The 21289-nt window shown below is 37.1% G+C and overlaps 3 protein-coding genes across 3 annotated transcripts; all 3 read left to right on the top strand.

The window, feature by feature from the left end:
* The first annotated feature begins 9644 nt into the window (after nt 1–9644).
* Nucleotides 9645–10600, top strand: LOC108850140 (uncharacterized). Its single transcript, XM_018623716.1, has 3 exons — nt 9645–9679; nt 9777–10458; nt 10586–10600. Exons 1-3 carry the CDS (start codon nt 9645–9647, stop codon nt 10598–10600), a joined length of 732 nt encoding a protein of 243 aa, XP_018479218.1.
* A 2446-nt stretch (nt 10601–13046) lies between these two features.
* Nucleotides 13047–15645, top strand: LOC108851774 (probable ADP-ribosylation factor GTPase-activating protein AGD8). Its single transcript, XM_018625241.2, has 7 exons — nt 13047–13260; nt 13345–13463; nt 13966–14383; nt 14456–14743; nt 14835–14960; nt 15047–15148; nt 15242–15645. The coding sequence occupies exons 1-7, from the start codon at nt 13192–13194 to the stop codon at nt 15347–15349; spliced, it is 1230 nt and encodes a 409-aa protein (XP_018480743.1). The 5' UTR covers nt 13047–13191; the 3' UTR covers nt 15350–15645.
* A 430-nt stretch (nt 15646–16075) lies between these two features.
* On the top strand, nt 16076–19201 carry LOC108849426 (ubiquitin carboxyl-terminal hydrolase 20). The gene is made up of 8 exons (XM_018622980.2): nt 16076–16719; nt 16801–16921; nt 17014–17127; nt 17249–17427; nt 17534–17863; nt 17959–18078; nt 18171–18657; nt 18760–19201. Exons 1-8 carry the CDS (start codon nt 16336–16338, stop codon nt 19017–19019), a joined length of 1995 nt encoding a protein of 664 aa, XP_018478482.1. The 5' UTR covers nt 16076–16335; the 3' UTR covers nt 19020–19201.
* The last annotated feature ends 2088 nt before the right edge of the window (nt 19202–21289 follow it).

Here is a 21289-nt window from a genome sequence, read left to right as displayed (position 1 = left end):
ATATGATTGATTTCACACGTATTAGGTGGCCTATACTAATCTTTTGTAACATTGTTTTCTGAGTGTTCCAAAAGTCAAGCGAAGCCAAGCTGGAAGAGATGGTCCTACAATAAAACAATAAATAGCCTACTAGCTGTAGTACTATTAGCTAAACAACCGGTAGAACTTTTTAAACCACGAAAAATGAATGGGAGCGAAAAAACGAAAAAGATACAACCTGAAAAACAGATTAAATACTAACCTGAGAAAAACAGAGAACGGGACCACGGTGACATGCAATATAAACTAGCACCTCAAACTCTAAATAAAGAGTTCTACTAAACTTCTTCTTTGACTGCGATCACAAACATTTCCACTTGAGATTTCTTTCTCAAAACAAAAAAAAAATTTGCACTTGAGGCTTTATTTTTACAGCCTATGTTTTTTTTTGATAAAACGTTAAATTATTATACTAAATTTTTAAATTTTTGACCGCAATTATAAATATACTAGTAGCGGCATAAACAAAACAAAACAACAACTAGAAAATGATACGAAAGAATCCAAGCAGAGAAGCTAGCCTACAGACCAGCTAAACAGCGGAGCAAGCTGAGACCAAACGTGTCGGAACTATCGAAGAAACAGGTCCGATAACTCGTGGCAACCAGCCTATGCTTCTTTGATTATGCTTGCTTTCTTAAACCACTGGGAGGAAGAGAAGAACTTTACCCAGTTAAGAATAAATTTCCTCTCATTGTTTACATTTCAGACTGAGCTTTAGCTACTATGTTTTGGAGTTCTTGAATGATGCATTCAAACAATTTCTTAAAAAAGCTTTCTAAGTAAATCATAAAATCTATCTTTCTTTCAAACATATACTATATTCGGATTTAATTATGGACCGCCTGATTGTTCCTAAGAAAGATCACTGAAGTTGATGAATACAAGGAAAATGAAAAACCAAATTAGTGTTATGTGTAAGTTTAAATCCAAGGAAAGCACTAAACAAAAATCATGACTAATCATTTTCTCATCCACCAGATTTCAAGGGTAACTGAGATTAAAAAGTATCACTTTGTGCTAGTGTGTTGTCAATGTGAACCATCTGAATTTAACCAAACTAGTGTTTTGTATTGTAGAAAGACAAATTACACGATTCTAATAATTTACTAGAGTATTTAACGTAAGACATCAAATGATAAAATTGTAGAGATTTTGGAGGAAGATATGATAACTTTTTATTTATTCAAAACTAAACAAATTTTTTATCATGGAATAAATGCAAAATGAAGATTGATGGATGAGGCCTGAACGCAAAAGATCCAAATCCGCACACAGTTTCGGGCTTTGGCATCCAATCGAAAATGAAAGAAAAACATTTCACACAGACAACCATGCAAATATATCAGAAAACAACTATATTTTTTTTCCAACTCGGTGGAAAAGTTGTAAACCAAAGCATATTCGATCGTCTTGGGAACTCTATAAAATAACAAGACAAAGCTATTACAATGTGTGCGTATAATTATAGTAAGCTACTACAACTAATTGATGAATTGGTATTTATAGTAACTGCCATAAAAGGGTGTATTAATATATGATTTTTCTTGGGTTCACTCCCTAGGGTGAACATTTAGGTTCACCAACCAATAGGAATTAGTTATTTTAGATTGAATATTTTTGAAAAAGGAAACAAAATAATTGTCAAGTTATATTATGTTTTAAAATAAAAAAAGCAAAAATAAATAAAAGTAATAGTAATTGTATAAATGTATTTTAAAAAACTATATATAAATTTCAAGGTTTAGAATTTATCTAAAGGTTTAAGATTTAGAATTAAAAAAATTAGTGTTTTTATGATTTAGAGTTTGATATTTATGAATTAGAATTTATGATTTATCCAAGGGTTTAGGGGTTACCCAAGGATTTAGGGGTTACCCAAGGGTTTAGGGATTAGAATTAGGGTTTATGGTATAGTTTTTTGCTGGCGGACTTAAAATTATTTTTCAAAAATTCGTTTTTTGTTAATTACTATTTTTAATTATTTTACATTTATTTTAAAAACATAATGCAATTTGATAATTATTTTGTTTTCTTTTTTAAAAGATACTCAATCTAAGATAACAAGTTTCTATTGGTTGGTGAATTTAGGGGGTGAACCCAAGAATAACTTATTAATATATATAGTTCGAATCAAGAAATCACAAGAACAAGCAATTTTGTTTCACGCGACGTCATAAATCATCTACAAAAGCTCTCTAAACCTTCAAGACATGTTTTAGATTTCCCGTAGGTGTCATGGAGATCATCAGATGTTTTACACAAACTAATATATCATCTATAACTATAACCTTATACATTTTGAATTTTTTTATATTTGGAGTGACCAGATGCTTTCGTTACGCATGCTTTCGTCTCCGCTGCACATTCTCTCCATCTCCTTCACTCACTCCCACACACTTTGTCGAGGGTTATTGTTGATAGAAAGCAACAACGATATATAATCGATCACCACCCATGTTTCCACATTTTCGTATAATTGAACTTTTCTTCGTTAATCTATTCTTAAACCCCCTCTTCACCTCTTACTATGGATTTTATATATTAACAAGTTGTTCCATTCTTGTGGATTCACTTTAAAGAAATATAGTTTGGCCGTTGCAAATTTTGCATAATAATTTATAATATCAATTTGGCTTAATATAATAAAGAAAAATAAAACTGACAAGAGGTTGTACTTATTATATACATTTTGTTAGTTTTTTTTTTTTTTTTTGAAACCTACATTTTGTTAGTTCTGAAGGTTATGCAGAGAAAGAGAGGAAATGCAGAGTTTGTTTCAGATAATATCTTTTTGATTACTTGTCTTTTCCATCTCTAGGTCTTGTCTTATTTATACAAGCTAAGGATCAATCTAGAATCACGACAGATGGGTCTGACAGCTCACTCGATCTGATCCTTGAGGGAATCAAATCTGTTATTGAGAGAGACCAGGTGAGCTGTCCTTTTGTCTTCACTCTTTCCTCTACTTTGTTCTTTGACCACTCTTGTTACCGTTGCAGGTGTTTGTCGTCTTCCATTAGCAAGAGGAGGCTTTACTTGGGCTGTCGAATAATGGTCTGGCCTGTTGGGCCTTATACTCCCCCGCAAACTTGAGGTGGGTGAATAATCAACTCCAAGTTTGTAGCGCAGAGCAGAGAAGCTGTTGTGAGGTAGTGACTTTGTAAAGATGTCTGCGAGTTGTTGAGAAGCTGGAATGTGATGAACGATGAGAGACCCCTTGGCAACCTGTTCACGAGCATAATGATAGTGGGTTGCGAAATGCTTTGACTTCCGGTGAAGAACTGGGTTTGCCGTGAGATGCACTGCAGACAGATTGTCACAGAAAATCTCAACTGGCAACTGAGGTTGTATTCCAATCGTTCTCAGCAATCCAGTGATCCACTCTAGTTCAGCTGCAGTGTCTGAGAGTGTGCGATACTCAGCCTCTGTTGAAGATCTTGCTACTGAATCTTGCCTTTTGGCAGACCAGGAAATGATGTTAGCGCCAAGAAATGTGCAGAACCCACCGGTAGATCTCCGTGTGTCTTGGCAGCCTGCCCAGTCACTATCACAGTAGGCTCGAATCGTGGAATCTGTATCAGACTCAAGGTAAAGTCCCATCTGCAGTGTTCCCTTGAGATAACGAATAATCCTCTTCAGGAGGTTGAAGTCAGCCACTGTTGGTTTATGCATCTTCTGACATACATAGTTAACAGCAAACTGGATGTCGGGTCTGGTCAGAGTAAGATATTGTAGCTTTCCTGCCAGACTCCTAAAGTACGTTGGGTTCGAGAAGTACTCTTCCTGATGCGGTACTCTGTCAAGCTGTTGAGGTAATGGTGTAGGCATAGGAGCACAATCCAACATTCCTGCAGCTTGAAGCAAATCACGAGCATACTTTTCTTGATTTAAAAACAACCCTGTTGACGTGAAATGAGCCTGAATCCCGAGGAAGTAGCTTAACTGACCCATATCCTTCATCCTGAACTGCTTCCTGAGAGTCGTTAGGAGCTGCTGAATGAGGTGTTTGTTGTTTCCAGTCAGCACCATGTCATCTACATAGAGGAGAAGGAAGATCACATCTTTATCTTTCTGATAGAAGAACAACGACGCATCTTTCTCATTGCAGACAAAGCCAAACTCAAGTAAGTACGAGCTAAATTTATCAAACCACGCTCTGGGAGCTTGTTTCAGCCCGTAGATGGCTTTATGTAGCAGACAGACGTACTCAGGATGCTCTTTGTCCTCGAATCCAGGTGGTTGCTTCATGTAGATCTTTTCTGATAAATCACCATGAAGAAACGCGTTCTTTACGTCTAGTTGTTTGATTTCCCAACGTTCTTTCACAGCCAGATGGAGTATAGTACGAACAGTTGCTGTTCTCACGACAGGGCTGTAAGTTTCTAGGAAGTCCTCACCTTCCTTTTGTTGATTTCCTAATGCGACCAGACGAGACCGAAGTGTCAACAGAGTACCATCGGCGTTTAGTTTTACTTTGTGAAGCCATTTGCAGCCTATCGGTCTTGCATCATCCGGTGGAGGGACTAGACTCCACGTTTCTGTTTCATCACACGTGCCTATCTCATCTCCCATAGAAGCATTCCATCCGGGGTGATTGAGTGCTTCCTCAATTGTCTTAGGGAGTTGAGGAATGCCTTTCACTGCCATCAATGCATATCTTGGATTTGGCTTCATTACTCCAACCTTTGCTCTTGTCGTCATTCGATGTGAGTTCTCTGGGACAGGAGGTGGAGGCTGCTCCTGAACAACATGATGCTCTGGTTGAGAAGAACCATTGCTTGAGCCAGAAGATACCTCTGAACCTTCCAGAGAGGGCAGAGGGGATTGAATCAACGGTGATGGAGAAGTGACTTGTTGAAGATGAGGCGGGGGGTTGAAAGAGGTACTTTAACAACCTGAGGTACTATCTCGTCATCAACGTTAGCTTCAGACGACTCTACAGGCTGAAGGACAGATGGGTCTTGTCGCCGCAGTGCAATGCTAAGAGGTGTTGTTGGATGAGGAAGCAAGTGCTTGTAGGTGTCTGTGAACGGAAGTCTGTCTTCATCGAACAGAACGTGGCGGTTGATGTAGACTCGACCTGTAGGAGGATGATAGCATCGGTATCCTTTGTATTTTTCATTGTAGCCAACAAATACACACAGGAGGGACTTCGGGTCAAACTTATTCTGTCCATATGGTCGCAGATAAGGGTAGCAAGCACTCCCAAACACTCGTAGAGCTGAGTAGTCTGGAGCTTTTCCATTTAAGATTTGAAAGGGACTGACCATCCTATCATTAACCGAGGAAGGAAGTAAGTTGCTCAAGAACGCTGAGGTATAAAACGCTTCAACCCAGAGCGACTGAGGTACTGAGCTCTGAAACAACATTGATAATCCCAGCTCGGGGATGTGTCTGTGCTTGCGTTCTGCAAGTCCGTTCTGCTCAGGAGTGTGAGGACATGAGAGAATGTGTTTGATTCCTGTCGCAGCAAAGTGTTCCATCAGTCTTTTGTTCACAAATTCTCCACCACCATCAGATTGAAAGATTGATATTTTCTGTTTGTATTGGTTCTCTACTTGTAGTTGAAAAGCTTTGAACACAGAAAATACATCTGACTTTGATTTAAGTGGATAGAACCAACAAAACCGTGAACAATTGTCGATGAACACTACATAGAACCGAAAACCTTGAACTGAAACAACTGGTGCTGGACCCCAAACATCACAGTGAATTCTTTCAAGGACTCTACTAGACCTGAACTCTGAGCTAGAAAACGGAAGTTTACATGTCTTGCCAAGTTGACATGATTCACAAACTGACTTAGAAGTCTTATTGAAAGAGATGGCTTTTATTGTTGAAAGATGCTTCAGAACTTGATCATTAGGATGCCCCAACCTCCTGTGCCACACTCTATCACTTGCGCTGTGTTGACGTGTTGAGTAGAAAGCCAAGAAGCGAGGAACATCCAGCCGATAAAGTCCCTTAACTTTGTTTCCTTGACTGAGTACTCTGTTGGTGACCTTGTCCTTAACATACACAGAATTACCATCAAAGGTGAACGCACATGGAAAATCATCTGTTAACTTTGATACTGACAACAAAGACTTCGTGATGCCAGGACACACCAACACATCAAGGAGAGGTAGATTACCTGATGGAGTGGGAATGGACGCAGATCCAACATGAGTGATAGGTAAGAACTCGCCATTGCCCACAATTACTTTTTCATCACCTTGATACTCTTGAGCGTTGTCGAGATGTTGAGCCGAGCTGGTCACATGATGCGAAGAACCGCTGTCAGGAAACCATTCAGCTCCACCAGCTCTGTTATTTGGGGCAGTGGTGATCATGTTTGCTTGAGGAGGATCATTAACAGCAAACGTCTCATCAAAGCGGTAGTGACAGCGGAATGCAGGATGTCCGTACTTTCCACAGATTTGGCAAGTAGGTCTGCGCTCATTGTTGTTGCCGTAGTTGGGATTCCTGTTTGCTCCTTGACCGAACTGTTGTGGAAAGCCACGACCTTGAGTGTTGTAAGAGCCACGACCACGATAACCTCCACGAGTCTGTCCTCTTCCTCGTCCAGAGTATCCACCACGGTTCGCGTAGAACGCTTGATGTGGCGAAGCCTCTGCTTGTGGTTCGTAGGATTGAAGTTTTTCTTCAAAGCCAGTAAGCTTGTGGACGATGTCGTCAAAGCTTGTAGCAGGACATACATCCATGGAGTGCTCAATAACGGTGCAAACAGACTCGTATTCTTTGCCAAGACCGTTGAGAGCTCCATAGATCTTCTCATGCTCTGTGATGGGTGCTCCTATGGAGTCAAGTTGATCACAAAGGGACTTAATCTCCGAGAGGTAGGTCGCCATGGTCTTGTTACCTTTGGAGGTTGTCTGAACTCGCCTCTGAAGATCGAGTTTTCTTGTGGCTGAGACCCTATTGTACTTGTTTGCGAGAGCCAGCCAGACTTCTTGTGACGTATGTAAGCCATAAACAGATTTCAGCGCGTCCTCTGTTAATGACCCATACATCCAAGCAAGGATGAGTTGATCCTTCTGGATCCATTTGTTGAACTCAGGATTGGCTTCTTCTGTAACTTCTTCGCCGTTTTGAACCGTGACTGTTGGTGCTGGTCGTGGTTGTGCTCCATTAACGTGACCAAGGAGAAGTTGACTTGACAGGAACTGCTCGAACTGCAACTTCCATAAAAGGTAATTTCCCTCTTTGAGCTTCAGCGTCACCACATGAGTTATGGTGAGGGCTGAAACCGTCACCGTGTCTTGATCTCCGTCCATGATCTACTCCCGGAGCTCTGATACCATGAAGGTTATGCAGAGAAAGAGAGGAAATGCAGAGTTTGTTTCAGATAATATCTTTTTGATTACTTGTCTTTTCCATCTCTAGGTCTTGTCTTATTTATACAAGCTAAGGATCAATCTAGAATCACGACAGATGGGTCTGACAGCTCACTCGATCTGATCCTTGAGGGAATCAAATCTGTTATTGAGAGAGACCAGGTGAGCTGTCCTTTTGTCTTCACTCTTTCCTCTACTTTGTTCTTTGACCACTCTTGTTACCGTTGCAGGTGTTTGTCGTCTTCCATTAGCAAGAGGAGGTTTTACTTGGGCTGTCGAATAATGGTCTGGCCTGTTGGGCCTTATAAGTTCGTCCTCTAATAATGTACAGATAAGAGAACGTGGGGAGTCATGTTAGACAGACGTATAAGTGACAAAATATGTCCGTATATCTGTAAAAATGGAGAACGACAAAGAGGTGAAAAACATAGCCGATCACCAAGAGCAGCATCACGCCGAAGCTCCTCCGCACCAAGGTAACTGTTTAAAAGAATTTTCCTTGGTTTTGAATCTTTGAGTTCTTCTTCGTTTCCTCAATGAAATTCCGGTGATGAATTTTTATATTTTTATTTATTTAAAGAGTACATTTCCAAGGGAGCTGATAACCCGCTGCAACCGCCGCACTTACAGCAGTTACCGGCCGGTGGAGCGATGGAGAGCGAAGAAGGAAAGAGTAAAGAAAGACCAAAAACGAAAGAATATTATAATTGGAATCTCGAAAGATGGTGAGTTGATTTTTTCTTGCTATATATCTTTCTTCTTAGTCGAAAAGTTAATCTCTCTCTCTCTTCCTTTTACAGAGTCTATCAGTTTTTGTTTTGTTCTTAGTCCACAGTTAATATATACCTCTTTGTTTATATACATCACAGCTGCTGCATCAACGTATGTCTCCCAATCTGCTTGTGCATGGCGTGTGTCATCTGTTGTTGCCGCAACGGTTGTAGAGATTCTTTATATTAGGCATGCACTTACTCAAATAAAAACGACATTTTTTTTGTTATCATGGTTGCTGTATGATGTTGCCTTGTTAATTCCACTTCGAATAATGACACTATATCTAATGGATTTGTGTGAATGATTAGTAAAAAAAACGCTTATGCTATTGGCTGGAATATGGCAACATAAACTTTTATAACCTGAGGAAACGAGCTGCTTCTTTGTACATAATTTATGTGTAAGAGTCAAATATATCAAGAGGCACCACTCACCAACTGAGACGATAAAAAAACATCAGAAACTTTATTAGGGAAAACATAGAAAGAAGAATCTAACTGTCTTGCACAAAAAAAAAGAATCTAACTGTAAATAAGATTCATGTATTCATATACAACATATTACATTTCATAATATAACAAGAGAAAAGCTAGATAAAACGGAGAAGCAGCACCCTATTTAGAGATGAGAAGCTTCGTAGACCCAACCCTCCTTCATCCTTGGGTAAGCAGCAAGTAGTCCAAGCTATCTTTGCTGTTTTATATTCATCAATGTTACCAGACCACAAGAATCTAGAGCAAAGGGAGTCTATCTTCCTGATACAACCTTTTGGCAGCATAAAAGTAGAGATCCAGAAATTTACAGTCCCAGATATGACAGTGCTGAGTAGTACAAGTCTTCCGGCAAAGGATAATGTCTTGACTGCCCAGTTCCGAAATCTCCTAATTAATTGTTGCATCAGAGGATCATAGTCAGCTATTTTCAGCTTACGGCTCATGAGAGGTAGGCCAAGATATCTGATTGGGAGAGAACCTGAGGTGAAACCAAAGCTGGTAATAGCAAGTGTTTCAGAGCTGTTCAGACCCGATGTGTAGACCTCAGTCTTGTTTCTATTCAATTTCAGGCCAGACCAACTTCCAAAATCATCTAGGCAGTCAGAGATTCCGTGAAGCGAGTTTGCACTTCCATCAAAAAAGACCATTACGTCATCAGCAAACATCAGATGAGTCAGTTTCAGTTCTGAAGTCATAGGATGGTAGCCTATAATTCCAGAATCAAACCTTGACAGTAGCAGCCTAGAGAAAGCTTCCATAGCCAGGACAAAAATATACGGGGAGATTGGATCACCTTGCCTAATACCGTTAGTGCTTTCAAAGTACCCGCTGCTGCTACCGTTAACAGAGATGGTGAAGGATGCTGTAGAAAGACATTGATGAACCCATCTGATGAACCTGGTTGGAATAGAAAGTGCCTTGAGAGTACCGATGATGAAGTCCCACTTGATGGTATCAAAAGCTTTCCTGAGATCAACCTTTAGCATAGCTCTAGGAGATGAGTTTGCTGTGTTGTACCCTTTCACAAGATCAGTAGTGAAGCTCTAAACTTTTGCAGAGGTATTCTAAATTCTGGGACTAGACTCAGTTTCTGGTTTGACATATGGACTCCATTGGGTCAACTAATCAGATTCATAGGCCCCTCGGGACCTAGAGTATTGCGTGTTCCCCTATCGGCAACTGTCTCGGAAGCGTGTAACTCAGAAGGATGGCTACTTGCTCACCCACGCAGTCAAGAGGCGCTTGACATTCAAATCCACCTAACCACAATTGCTTTACCTCTATCTGAGATTGATGATGAATATGAATGGAAGGTTGCAGGTAGCTCTACCTCGGTATACTCGTCTGCAGCCACATGGGAATTTTTGAGGCCTAAATCAGAAAAGAAAGCTTGGGTGGATTGTGTTTGGTTCAAAGGTTCTATTCCGAAACTGGCTTTTAATATGTGGATTGCCAATGCGGACAGGCTGCCTACAAGGGCAAGGCTGGCTTCATGGGGACTCCAAATCTCTACCACTTGTTGCCTCTGCTCTCGTGAAGTTGAAACAAGGGACCACCTCCTCCTCACTTGTTCCTACAGCAGGGAGGTCTGGGACCTCGTTCTCACCCGTTTGAACCCACCTTTGCATGCCTTCCATGACTGGAATGAGTTACTCTCCTGGATCAGATCGACAACCACGCACAGCCCTATTATTCTCAAGAAGATAGCGGTTCAGTCGACGGTCTACCATCTATGGAAGCAAAGAAACAATGTATATCACAACAACTGCATTATCGCTCCAACGGTGATTGCAAGAGGGATATACAGAAATGTAAAGAATACAATCATGGCAAGGAGGGACAGGAAGAAATTTCATTCTCTTTTGTCAAGTTGGATTATCTAATCTGCTAGGTTTCTTAAACATTGCTCTATCTTGTTTTTTCTTTCTTTTTGCCAAGGTAGAGTACTCTTAGATTAACTTTTTGTAAATCTAAACATCATGAATATGATATTAACGTTCTTAGCAAAAAAGAGAAAAGCTATTACAATGTGTGCGTATAATTATTTTTGGCCTAAACTGTCAGCAGATGCTTAAAATGATGGTCTCTCTGTGTATATATCCTTGACGAATGCCGACTGCAAGAGACATTTCAAACTCGCATTAAAGCAGACAAAACGAGTTAAGATGGGCTTAACAATATTGAGCTTAATACATTTTGGTTCATCTATAAATTTGGACCGCAAATGTTTTTTATTCTCAAACTACATCTCAATCCGCTAGTCTATATTTGAGAAGTGATTTGCCACATGTTTTCTCTACAATCATTTTCACACAAAAAATTGTGACGTAGCTATTAAGATTGATGACATGTCATATGGTTAAATATGACAAGGACAATTACATTTAATGTTAATATATATTTTTAGAAATCTTTTTAGAATATGGTAATAACTCATATATTACATTTAATATTGATTTATATTTTTGGTAAACTTTGTAGAATATGGTAATAACTAATAAATCATCACTAAAATAAATATATTCAAATATGATATTTTGAATTTCAAAATATTATATAATTTTACTTTTATAATAATAAAATTTTTATTATCTAAAATTTTCTAAATTTTCTGAATTAAAAATAATAAATCGTAATATCATTAGTTTCTTTTAGATATCTACAAATTATATAAATATTATTTAGTTTTAAATTTTGATAACTATACAATTTTATATGATTTTTAGTAATTTTGTACAAGTTGATTTAATAATTTAACCAAATGAAATAAATATTTTTTTTATCTAAGATTTTAACTTTATATATATACATATATATTCATAAATATAATTAAAATAAAAAAATATTTTCTCTTAATTTTATGCTTAATTAATGATATTTATATTAATTATTAGTCAAAATAATAAAATATATAATATTAATAAATTACATTTTAAAATATAAAATTTAACTTTTAAAAAATTCATCACTACACATGGTGCATGAAAACACCTAGATTAATAATTGTGACATAGCTACTAAAATTGATGCCATGTCTTATAGATTAATATGACATGGACAATTATATTTAATGTTAGTTTATATTTTTGATAAAAAATTAAAATATGGTAATAACTCATATATTATATTTATTATCGATTTATATTTTTGGACTTTTTAAAAATATGGCAATAACGCATAAATCATCATTAAAATAAATATATTCAATTATGGCATTTCAAATTTTGAAATATCATTTAAATTAAAATAATTTCAAAATATATACATATTTTTAGAAAATTATAAAATTAAATCATAAAATCAAATTAAATCGTAAAATCATTGGTTTTTTATATATATTTACAGATTTTATAAATATTGTTTAATTTTAATTTTTGACAATTCTGAAATTTTACATATTTATTTAATATATTTAATTAAAATAAATAGATAGAAAAATCTACCTAAGATTATAATTTTAAATATATACATGCACATTCTTAAATATAATTCAAAATAAACAAAATTGGTTTTATCTTAATTTTAATGTTCAGTTAAATCAAATTTATATTAAAATATTGATAAGAAAAAAGAAAATTCATAATATTAATAAAAAATAAATATAATTTATGTTTATCTTTTAAAAAATATTTTAAATTTTTTTTACTGCACATGGTGCAGGAAAACACCTAGTCAAAAAATTATTTGCGGAGAATAGTCTTGGTGTTTCTTTTTAAAAGAATGGTCTCTGCTCACACAAGCTTTCGCAATGTTTGTGTCTCAACAGTAGTTAACTCGATTTTGGGGTCTCCAAGTGCCATTTTGGGATGTATCTCGTGTGTTTGGAGTTACTTGAGATATGTAATCAATAGAAACTATGAAGATGATACAGAACATCTAAGATTATATTGCATATGGTTAAAGCGAGAGTGATGAAGATACACAATTGGAAGTGAAAACGAAAGTGATCTTGATGAGATCATTGAGATGGAGAAGTTCAAGACCACTAGCTTTCATTTCTACTTTCAACAGTGTCTTTACTCTCTATCTCATCCTCATATCTTCTTGATAATCTTTACTTGAGATGAATAGAGAAAAAGTTTTTAATTTGTTTTAGGAGCAAGTAATCTTTTGTATTGATGTAGAAGAAAAGGAAGAAGAAATAATAATAAACGGCGTTCGTTAGTCCGTTCGTCAGTTACCATCCCACGTTGCTTAGGAAACGGAACAACGGACTGCTTGTCGTTTCTACACTCTTAACAAACAACAACTACCTTCATCCTTTACGTAATTTACAGAGTTTAGTGAGGGTACTATCGTCAATCTAGTCAGATTAAATGTTACCATCATCAATGCTCCCATTTTACATTTTATCAGAAGAAAGAGGAACAAAATCTCCACAAGAAGCTGTCCCCTGACTGATTTAAAGAAAACTCTCTCTCTCTCTCTCTCTCTCTCTCTCTCTCTCTCTCTCTCTCTCTCTCTCTCTCTTTAAGGTTTTCTATCCAGAGGAGGTGATCTCCATTGTCACCTCTCTTTTAGACATTCCGATTCCATCGTCAACAATGGCTTCCGACAATCTCACCGACAAAACAGCTGTCTTCAGAAAACTCAAATCAAAATCCGACAACAAGGTTTCGTTTTTTTTTGCAATTCGTTCTTGTAATGTGTAGATCTGGGACTTGTTTGAGTAGATCTTCGATTATTATTGTGTGTAGGTATGCTTCGATTGCAGTGCGAAGAATCCGACGTGGGCATCGGTAACGTACGGGATCTTCCTCTGCATTGACTGCTCAGCTACTCATCGTAGTCTCGGTGTTCATATCAGCTTCGTCAGGTCTGATTTGTTTGAGAGCTTTTTAGGGGTTTAGTTTCTGAAAATTGTATCAATTAGGCTGAACAATTACAATGACAACGATCCAAATTAACGTCACATTTTGTAGCTTTTGATGGTTTAGTTCTGAAAATGTATCATTAGGTTGAACATTTTACAAGATCAGCATTGTTTGTTGTAATGAGAATGATCCAAATTAGCGAGATCCATCGACTATTATTTAAGTTCTTTTTTTTTTTGTCTTATTGGATTTGGATTGAATCTCGAGGTGGTACCTTTTTTTTATATACCTTATTGGATTAAATAACGTCACAGTTGTAGCCTTTGATAGTTTAGTTCTGAACAATTACAAGATCAGCATTGTTTACTGTAATGAAAAAAAGATCCAAATTATTGATTATGGTATAAGTTCTTTTTTTTTTGTCTTATTGAAGTGTATAACGTTACATTACGTATGACAGCTTTTTGTTTTCTTTTTGTTTTTGTATGTGTCAATGTGGTGTAGATCTACGAATTTGGACTCGTGGAGCCCTGAGCAGCTCAGGACAATGATGTTCGGTGGGAACAACCGTGCGCATGTGTTCTTCAAGCAGCATGGATGGACTGATGGTGGCAAAATCGAGGCTAAGTACACTTCGAGAGCTGCTGATCTGTATCGCCAGATTCTTGCTAAAGAAGTCGCTAAAGCCATTGCTGAAGATCTGCCTTCATCTCCCCTTGCTGCGGAAGGTTCTAATGGGGTTTCTTCTTTTTCTGTCAAGGAAGAGTTGCCTCCTAAAGAGACTTCTCCTGTGAAACATGAAGCTGCTTCTTCGCCTAAAGCTTCTAACACCACAGTCGTGCCTAGTACCTTTAAGAAACCTATCGGTGCTAAAAGGACGGGCAAAACTGGTGGTCTTGGTGCACGGAAGCTTACTACTAAGGTAAGCCTTGTTTCTTGGAGCATTACTGTTTGAATTGTAAGATCTGATTTTTTTTTTTTGGTGAAATGCTAGTCTACGGCGAATTTATATGAGCAGAAACCAGAAGAAGTTGCACCGGTGATTCCTGCTGCTGCAACTTCAACCAATAACGGTGGAAGCAAATCATCAGGTGGTGGCTCATCATCATATGCCTCTCGGTTTGAGTACAATGACGACTTTCAAGCCGGAGGAGGGAAAAGCATTGGTGGTACACAAGTGCTTAACCATGTTGCCCCACCAAAGTCGCCGAGCTTCTTTTCGGATTTTGGAATGGACTCTTCTGTCCCCAGGAAATCAAGCTCCAACTCCTCAAAAGCTCAGGTATATTCATTCATTCATCTCTCAGAAAGAAGAATTGTAAAAAAATCAGGTTTGTAACCCTATTTGTGTTGGTTCTTACTTACTTATCTAGGTTGAAGAATCAGATGAAGCAAGAAAGAAGTTCACAAACGCAAAGTCCATTTCTTCTGCTCAGTACTTTGGTGATCAGAACAAGAATGCTGATCTTGAATCTAAAGCTACTCTTCAGAAGTTTTCAGTAAGTAATATTATTACTTGAGAAGAAGAAATATTTTCTTTCATTTGTATGATTCTGATGTTCATTGTGGGGGGATGTTTTTACAGGGCTCAGCATCTATCTCAAGCGCTGATTTTTTCGGTCATGGCCAAGACGAGTTCAACGACGATTTAACTGCTAGTGATCTCATTAACCGACTTTCTTTCCAGGTAAAAAAAAAGATGGATGATACTCCAAGATCTCTCTGCTTTCTTCTTATTCAGATATTTAACCTTACTGATTGGTGATTGTTTTTGAATCAGGCACAACAAGATATATCGTCGATAGTGAACATAGCAGGCGAGACGAAGAAGAAGCTGGGAACATTGGCCTCTGGTATCTTCAGTGATCTTCAGGACAGAATGCTGTAAGAAGAAGAAGAAGAAGAAGAAGAGGTCTCGCATGTTTTTTTTTCATTTTACAGAGAAGAAGAGAGAGAAGTGTCAGTCGGGAAACTTCCAATGAAGGATACTGGTTTCTATGTTTCTAGAGAGCTTTTTTTGGAACTGAGACGTGGCTTTTGTTGTTATATCAAAACTATATGGATATTATTATTGGATTCTCTGTTTGTTTGCAGATAAAAAAAAAGTGGACAAGAATCAAATTCTAATTGTTAAGAGACTATCTGTTTTGAATGTTAAATCCTCAAATTTATGGTTCTGGACGATTTGTATTAGTCATATACTGTAATATACGATTTTTACACATATAGCAAGTGAATATACATTACTATGGATGTCACAGACGTTTATGATTTTGCACATATAGTAAGTGAATATAAATTACACACAAACGTAATGATATGGTTCAGGAAGATTTGTATTAGTGCACATATATGTCCATGAAATTTGTTTTGCCATATTTTGATTGACGTAGCAAACACACAGATAATTAATCAAAAGAATACTTACCATTTTTTTTTGTAATCAAATCATATCTCACTCACCATTGTTTTTTCTGAGCTACTATTAAACTGTTTTTATCCTTTTGTTTTGGGAAAGTGTGTAATTTACTTACAACAATTGGTAAATTTAATAATTAAACTTAGGCTATAAAACAGAGGAAAAAAAAATCCAATGTTGACCACCGACCTTGAAACAAAAACAAAAACAAACCGTAAATAAGAAGCATCTGTAGTATCATCAGAGAGAGATGAAACGATCGTAGATTTCAAAAACCCTAAAACAACAACACAACAAACAAAAAATGGCTTCTCAATTTTCCCTCCCAATTCAAATCCTCCCGTAGACTCCCTTCTTCTTCTTCGCCTCCCCCTATTGACAGTCAAATGTTTCGCTGAGAACAAAACCCTAATTTTGAATCAAAAACTTTTGGGGGTTTTCCACCCTAAAACACGATGCTGACCGCTGATTCGGACTTGCCTCCATCGATTTCACCGCCGTTGATACCCAGCCCAATCGAAACCCTAGACGAGTCGATCGCAGTTCAATCACTCGCTCTTTCCTCTCCCTGTCGAGTTCCCGACGTTTGTGGTGATCAGGCTGCGGAGGAGGAGGTCTCGATTCCGTCTCGGTTCGTCGAAACCCTAACCAGCAGCGACGACGCTCAACAAGCTCCTCCTCCTGACGAACCGTTCGCCGACATTTGTCTGTCGGATAATTACAAACGGTGGACTCCGAATGTGTATGATTCTGATGATGATGAGTCGTCTACAAGTTACTGGTTGAAGAGTTACAACCAACAACCTTTGATCGTCCAAGACGACCAGCCCTCTGGTGTTGTATGTTTTTCATTTATTGGTTGCAAATTGTATATAATATGGTCTCTGTCTCTCTTTTTAATACGAGTGATGTGACAATAGGGTGTTGGGCTTTGGAATCTAGGCAACAGTTGTTTCGTTAACTCCGTCTTGCAATGTTTGACTCATACTGTCCCTCTTATCAACAGCCTCTGTGCTTACAAATCTCCTGGTCCTTGTAACTGTAAGACTCTTCTTCTTCTTCACAATGGCGCTTCTTTTTTTTATTTTGTGAACTTTGTCTTTATATTAAAAAGTTATGATCTTTTTTTGAAGGTGGGAATGAGTGGTTTTGTGTTAGAAGTGCTCTTAAAGGTCACATAGAGGATGCACTCACCACTTCTTCAACATCTTCAATTGCTCCCTATTACTTCCTTAACAATCTTAACTGTATCCTTCACTCTCACTAATTTATCTTATTCTCTTAAATATATTTGCTTCGGCTGCATAGTTTGGATTCTATTTCTCTCGGGTGGGTGTTTTGATTTTTATTATCCTTAAGCTGCTACAGATTTTTCGGCTGACTTCAGGCGTTACCAGCAAGAAGACGCACATGAGTTTCTACAAGCGTTTTTGGATAAGTTGGAGAGATGTTGTTTTGACCCAAGTATTGACCATGACCCTGACTCTGTCTCTTCTCAAGATGTTAACTTGGTTCAGCGTATCTTTGGTGGTCGTCTCGTCAGTGAGGTAAAGTTAACGCTAACTTTAAGGTCAAGCAGTTTTCGGTATGTGTTTCTTAAGATATTTGATTCGGAGAAACCTAACCTTTGCGTCTTTTTCTTCTTCTTTTCAGCTTCGTTGCTGCAACTGCAACTCTGTATCTGAGACATTTGAAAATTCTCTTGGGTTGAGTTTGGAAATTGAAGATGTGGATAACCTCCAGAGTGCGCTGGATTCGTTTACCCGTGTGGAAAAACTTGACGAGCCAATGACGTGTGATGACTGTAAAGAAAAAGTTTCAAAGGAGAAACAGCTCTCGCTCTATAAGCTCCCACAGGTTGTCACGTTTCATCTTAAGAGATTCAAGAATAATGGGTATTTTATGGAGAAGATCTTCAATCATGTCGAGTTTCCATTGGAGATAGACTTGCAGCCTTATATGATCAGAAGCCAGAACAACGAAGTATGTTTTCTTTAACTCTCTCTTATCACCCTTTAGGTTCTCAAAATTTTATTTATTTATCTAAGATCTCACACTTTGTTTGTTTCTTTCTTCAGGTTAGTACAAAATATCGTCTCTATGCTTTTGTAGAGCATTTCGGGTCATTAGCTTACGGTCATTACTCTTCCTATGTGAGGTCAGCCCCAAAGATATGGCATAAATTTGATGACAAGCAGGTGATCTATATATAGCCACTTTGGTTTATTATTAAAGGGTGATTTTGAGAAATGAACATTTCTCTTGTTGTGTGTTTGACAAAACTCGGCAGGTCACTAGAATCGATGAAGACAGAGTGTTATCACAAGACGCGTATATTCTTTTCTATGCAAGAGAAGGGATTCCCTTGTTTTCGAGCACTTTACAACAAGAGGTTCATCCATTGGTAGAAGCTAGCTTGCAAAACCCTTCGCCGAACTCTGTCCTTGATCCTACCAGCGGGGAGTGTTCGTCTGAAATCAGTTACGAGAATACCTGTAAATCCAGCAAACTCTGTGAAGACTCAGCGGGAGTAACTGACCTACTGCAACAACATGTCAAGCCGGAAGAAAGATATGTTTCCCTCTCCAACGAGTTTGACGAAGATGTGTTGTTTGAATTAGCAGAGTCCAGTGGGGAAGATGGTGATAACTCTAACGATTCATGCACTGAGAAAGAAGTAGATTCTCGTTTAGACATCGAAAGCGCTACTACCACTGGTGATGACTCTGTTCCTTATCTCATGGTTCAGGATCAAGACTCGTCTCAAAAACAACAGGGTACCTACCATTCTTTAACTGAGTTTTTCTTCGTATCCATATGTTATGATCATGGTGTTTTATGTACTTACTTGGTCTCTGTGTCTGTGTGTGTACTTGCAGAGGAAGTTTTCCAATTTCAAGTCAAGAAACTGGAAGCCACAAAGAATCAAGAAGAAGAAGAAGAAGAAGAACCATGCAAGCAGCCATTACTAATAAGCCACGTTGCAGAGTCCAAGGAAGACGAAATTGTTCATAGAAGAGGCCTCATGAAGAAACCTTTACCTCGTGGAAGAGTTTTGGACCAAGCCATATCAACATCCGGTTCTCCACCCAAAAAACTAAAAAAGCATGAAAATGTCGAGCATCTGGAACACGAATAGGTATCTTGTGCTCGTGGACTTTCTTGATCGTTGACAACTTTAATTAGACTAAATCAGGTTTTAATTGTTTTGAGTTTTGTGCATAGTAAGCTAGTTTTGTTATAAACGGTTGGAAGAAAACGAAAACCATTGACGGAATCTAAAGCTTTTTTTTTAAAATCAATAAACCAAAGTCAAGTCAAGCACCAAATGGCTGACAAAAAGATTACTACGAGTAAAGAGAATTGGTCGAGTGCTTCCACTGTATGAAGGATAAAGGAAATAAATATATTAGCTATTAGAAAAGAAAATAGCAATTTGGTTAGTGAAATGAAAGCCGACCAGTTTGGTTCCTGTCGCTTTGATCTGTTGCATAACCAGCGAAAAATTGAAATGACTAACCAGATTAAATACAGTGTTAGTAAAAACCTGAAGCTTATTGGTCTTTTACTTGGTCTCTTGTCGAAGGTCCTCGGTGAAGATAATCAAATTAAACTACTAGTCGTCGTCCGAGTCTACTTGGTTTATATTTTTGTTAAAAATGAAATGAAAAGAAAATACCCATCAAGGTCAGATATGGCGTGCCGTGTCCAAATGCTTCAGTTTTGACTAAACCTTTCATTTTTTCCCTTTTCTCATCATTGGTAGAATTTTAGTTCTAAACGTCGAGGAAAATAATTTAAATAATGAAAATTGAAATATTATCTCGTGTTTTAAGTTTAAATGCTTTTCCTGCTGATTATCTCGTGTTTTAAATTTTAAATTATATATTCCTTACAGATGTATTATAATTTATCCCAGAGTTCCCATCCCATTACCAGTATGTTTGTAGTTATGTGCGTTATATGGAATACTAATGGAATAGAGAACTATAATGAGAAACGAGAGAAACAGAAATAAAATGTGATCAACGGAAAACAATTAATATCTAATCTATTAAAACTGAAGTACAAATAGTACTTAACCCTAAGTTTTGCATAAAAATTACAAGAGATTGCCACTAATCAAAACATAGTAATTTAACATTTTCTCTATCCCATTAATTACATAAACCAAATGAATCGTGCGGTATAGAATCTATTTAATTAAGTTTGACCGGCACATACCTTATATTAATTGAATCCAATACTCGTGTAAACCCATGACCAGTCTGTAAACCTATGATATAAGTTTAACAAAAACATGTAATTTCTTAATTAAATTAGTTCATGTTTTTCATACCAAAACAATGATAGAAAACAAGCTTCGCATCAATGATTTCTTAAGCATAATATAATGAAGTCAAATTAATATTGTCTATTGTACATTGGTTTTGATTACCAACATTGTGTATATTAATCTAATGAAGGTATGGTTAGTCGATTTTTTGGATTACAGGATTTACAATTTCTTTAAATTCTTATTTATGTTTGTTAGTATATTAAGGATACCGAATTATTTTTTTCTGTATACAATATCGAAACTGAATATGCTATTTTCCTTCCAAAACTACCATTCAAATAACGATTCTTATTTCCATGCAATGACCATTAGCTACAAAAAATCATAACTAAATATTTTTTACTCAAAAACAAAACAACATTTTTTTTCTATTTCTACACACTCACCAACGGGTGGACACTTTACACGATACCCGAAGTGGCACCCGAACTCGACCCGAAAAACCCGAACCGAAATCCGAACCAAAGTAGTAAAATATCCGAACAGGTATTGAATTATGAGAGATCGGATATCCGAACCCGAACGGGTAATACCCGAACCCGAATCGATATCCGAAGATAACCGAACGTTTGTACCATTAACCATATATTCATAGTTTACTTCTCTAATTTTATTCAAAATATTTATATTAATTATACACATAGTTCAAAACTAGATAATATACATATAATTGCAAGAACAGTGATTTTTTACTCACTTAAAATGCTTAAAATGCATGTCTAAATTTTTGTTTCATGCATTAACAAAAGCTACAGTTAAAATTTTAAAACAATAATCAAATTAGTATCTTTTATTTTTAAGATTTTATCTTCAAATCATTCAGTTTATTAAAAATAAAATATCAGTTAAGTAAAAATTATATTTTTAAATGGAAAAGAACTTGAGAAATGAAAAAGTTATTTTTTCGCAAAATCTAAATATCTGAAAACCCGACCCGAAATAACCGAACCCGAATTAAAAATACCCGAACCCAACCCGAAGTATAGAAATACCCGAACGGGTTTTATACTCCTATACCGAAATACACAAAAATCCGAAATACCTGATCTGAACCTGAACGGGTATCCGAA

Source organism: Raphanus sativus, chromosome 4 (assembly GCF_000801105.2).
Source record: "Raphanus sativus cultivar WK10039 chromosome 4, ASM80110v3, whole genome shotgun sequence".
NCBI lineage: Eukaryota > Viridiplantae > Streptophyta > Magnoliopsida > Brassicales > Brassicaceae > Raphanus > Raphanus sativus.
The sequence above is the reverse complement of the archived record's forward strand: the minus strand, read 5'-3'. Positions and strand labels throughout refer to the sequence as shown.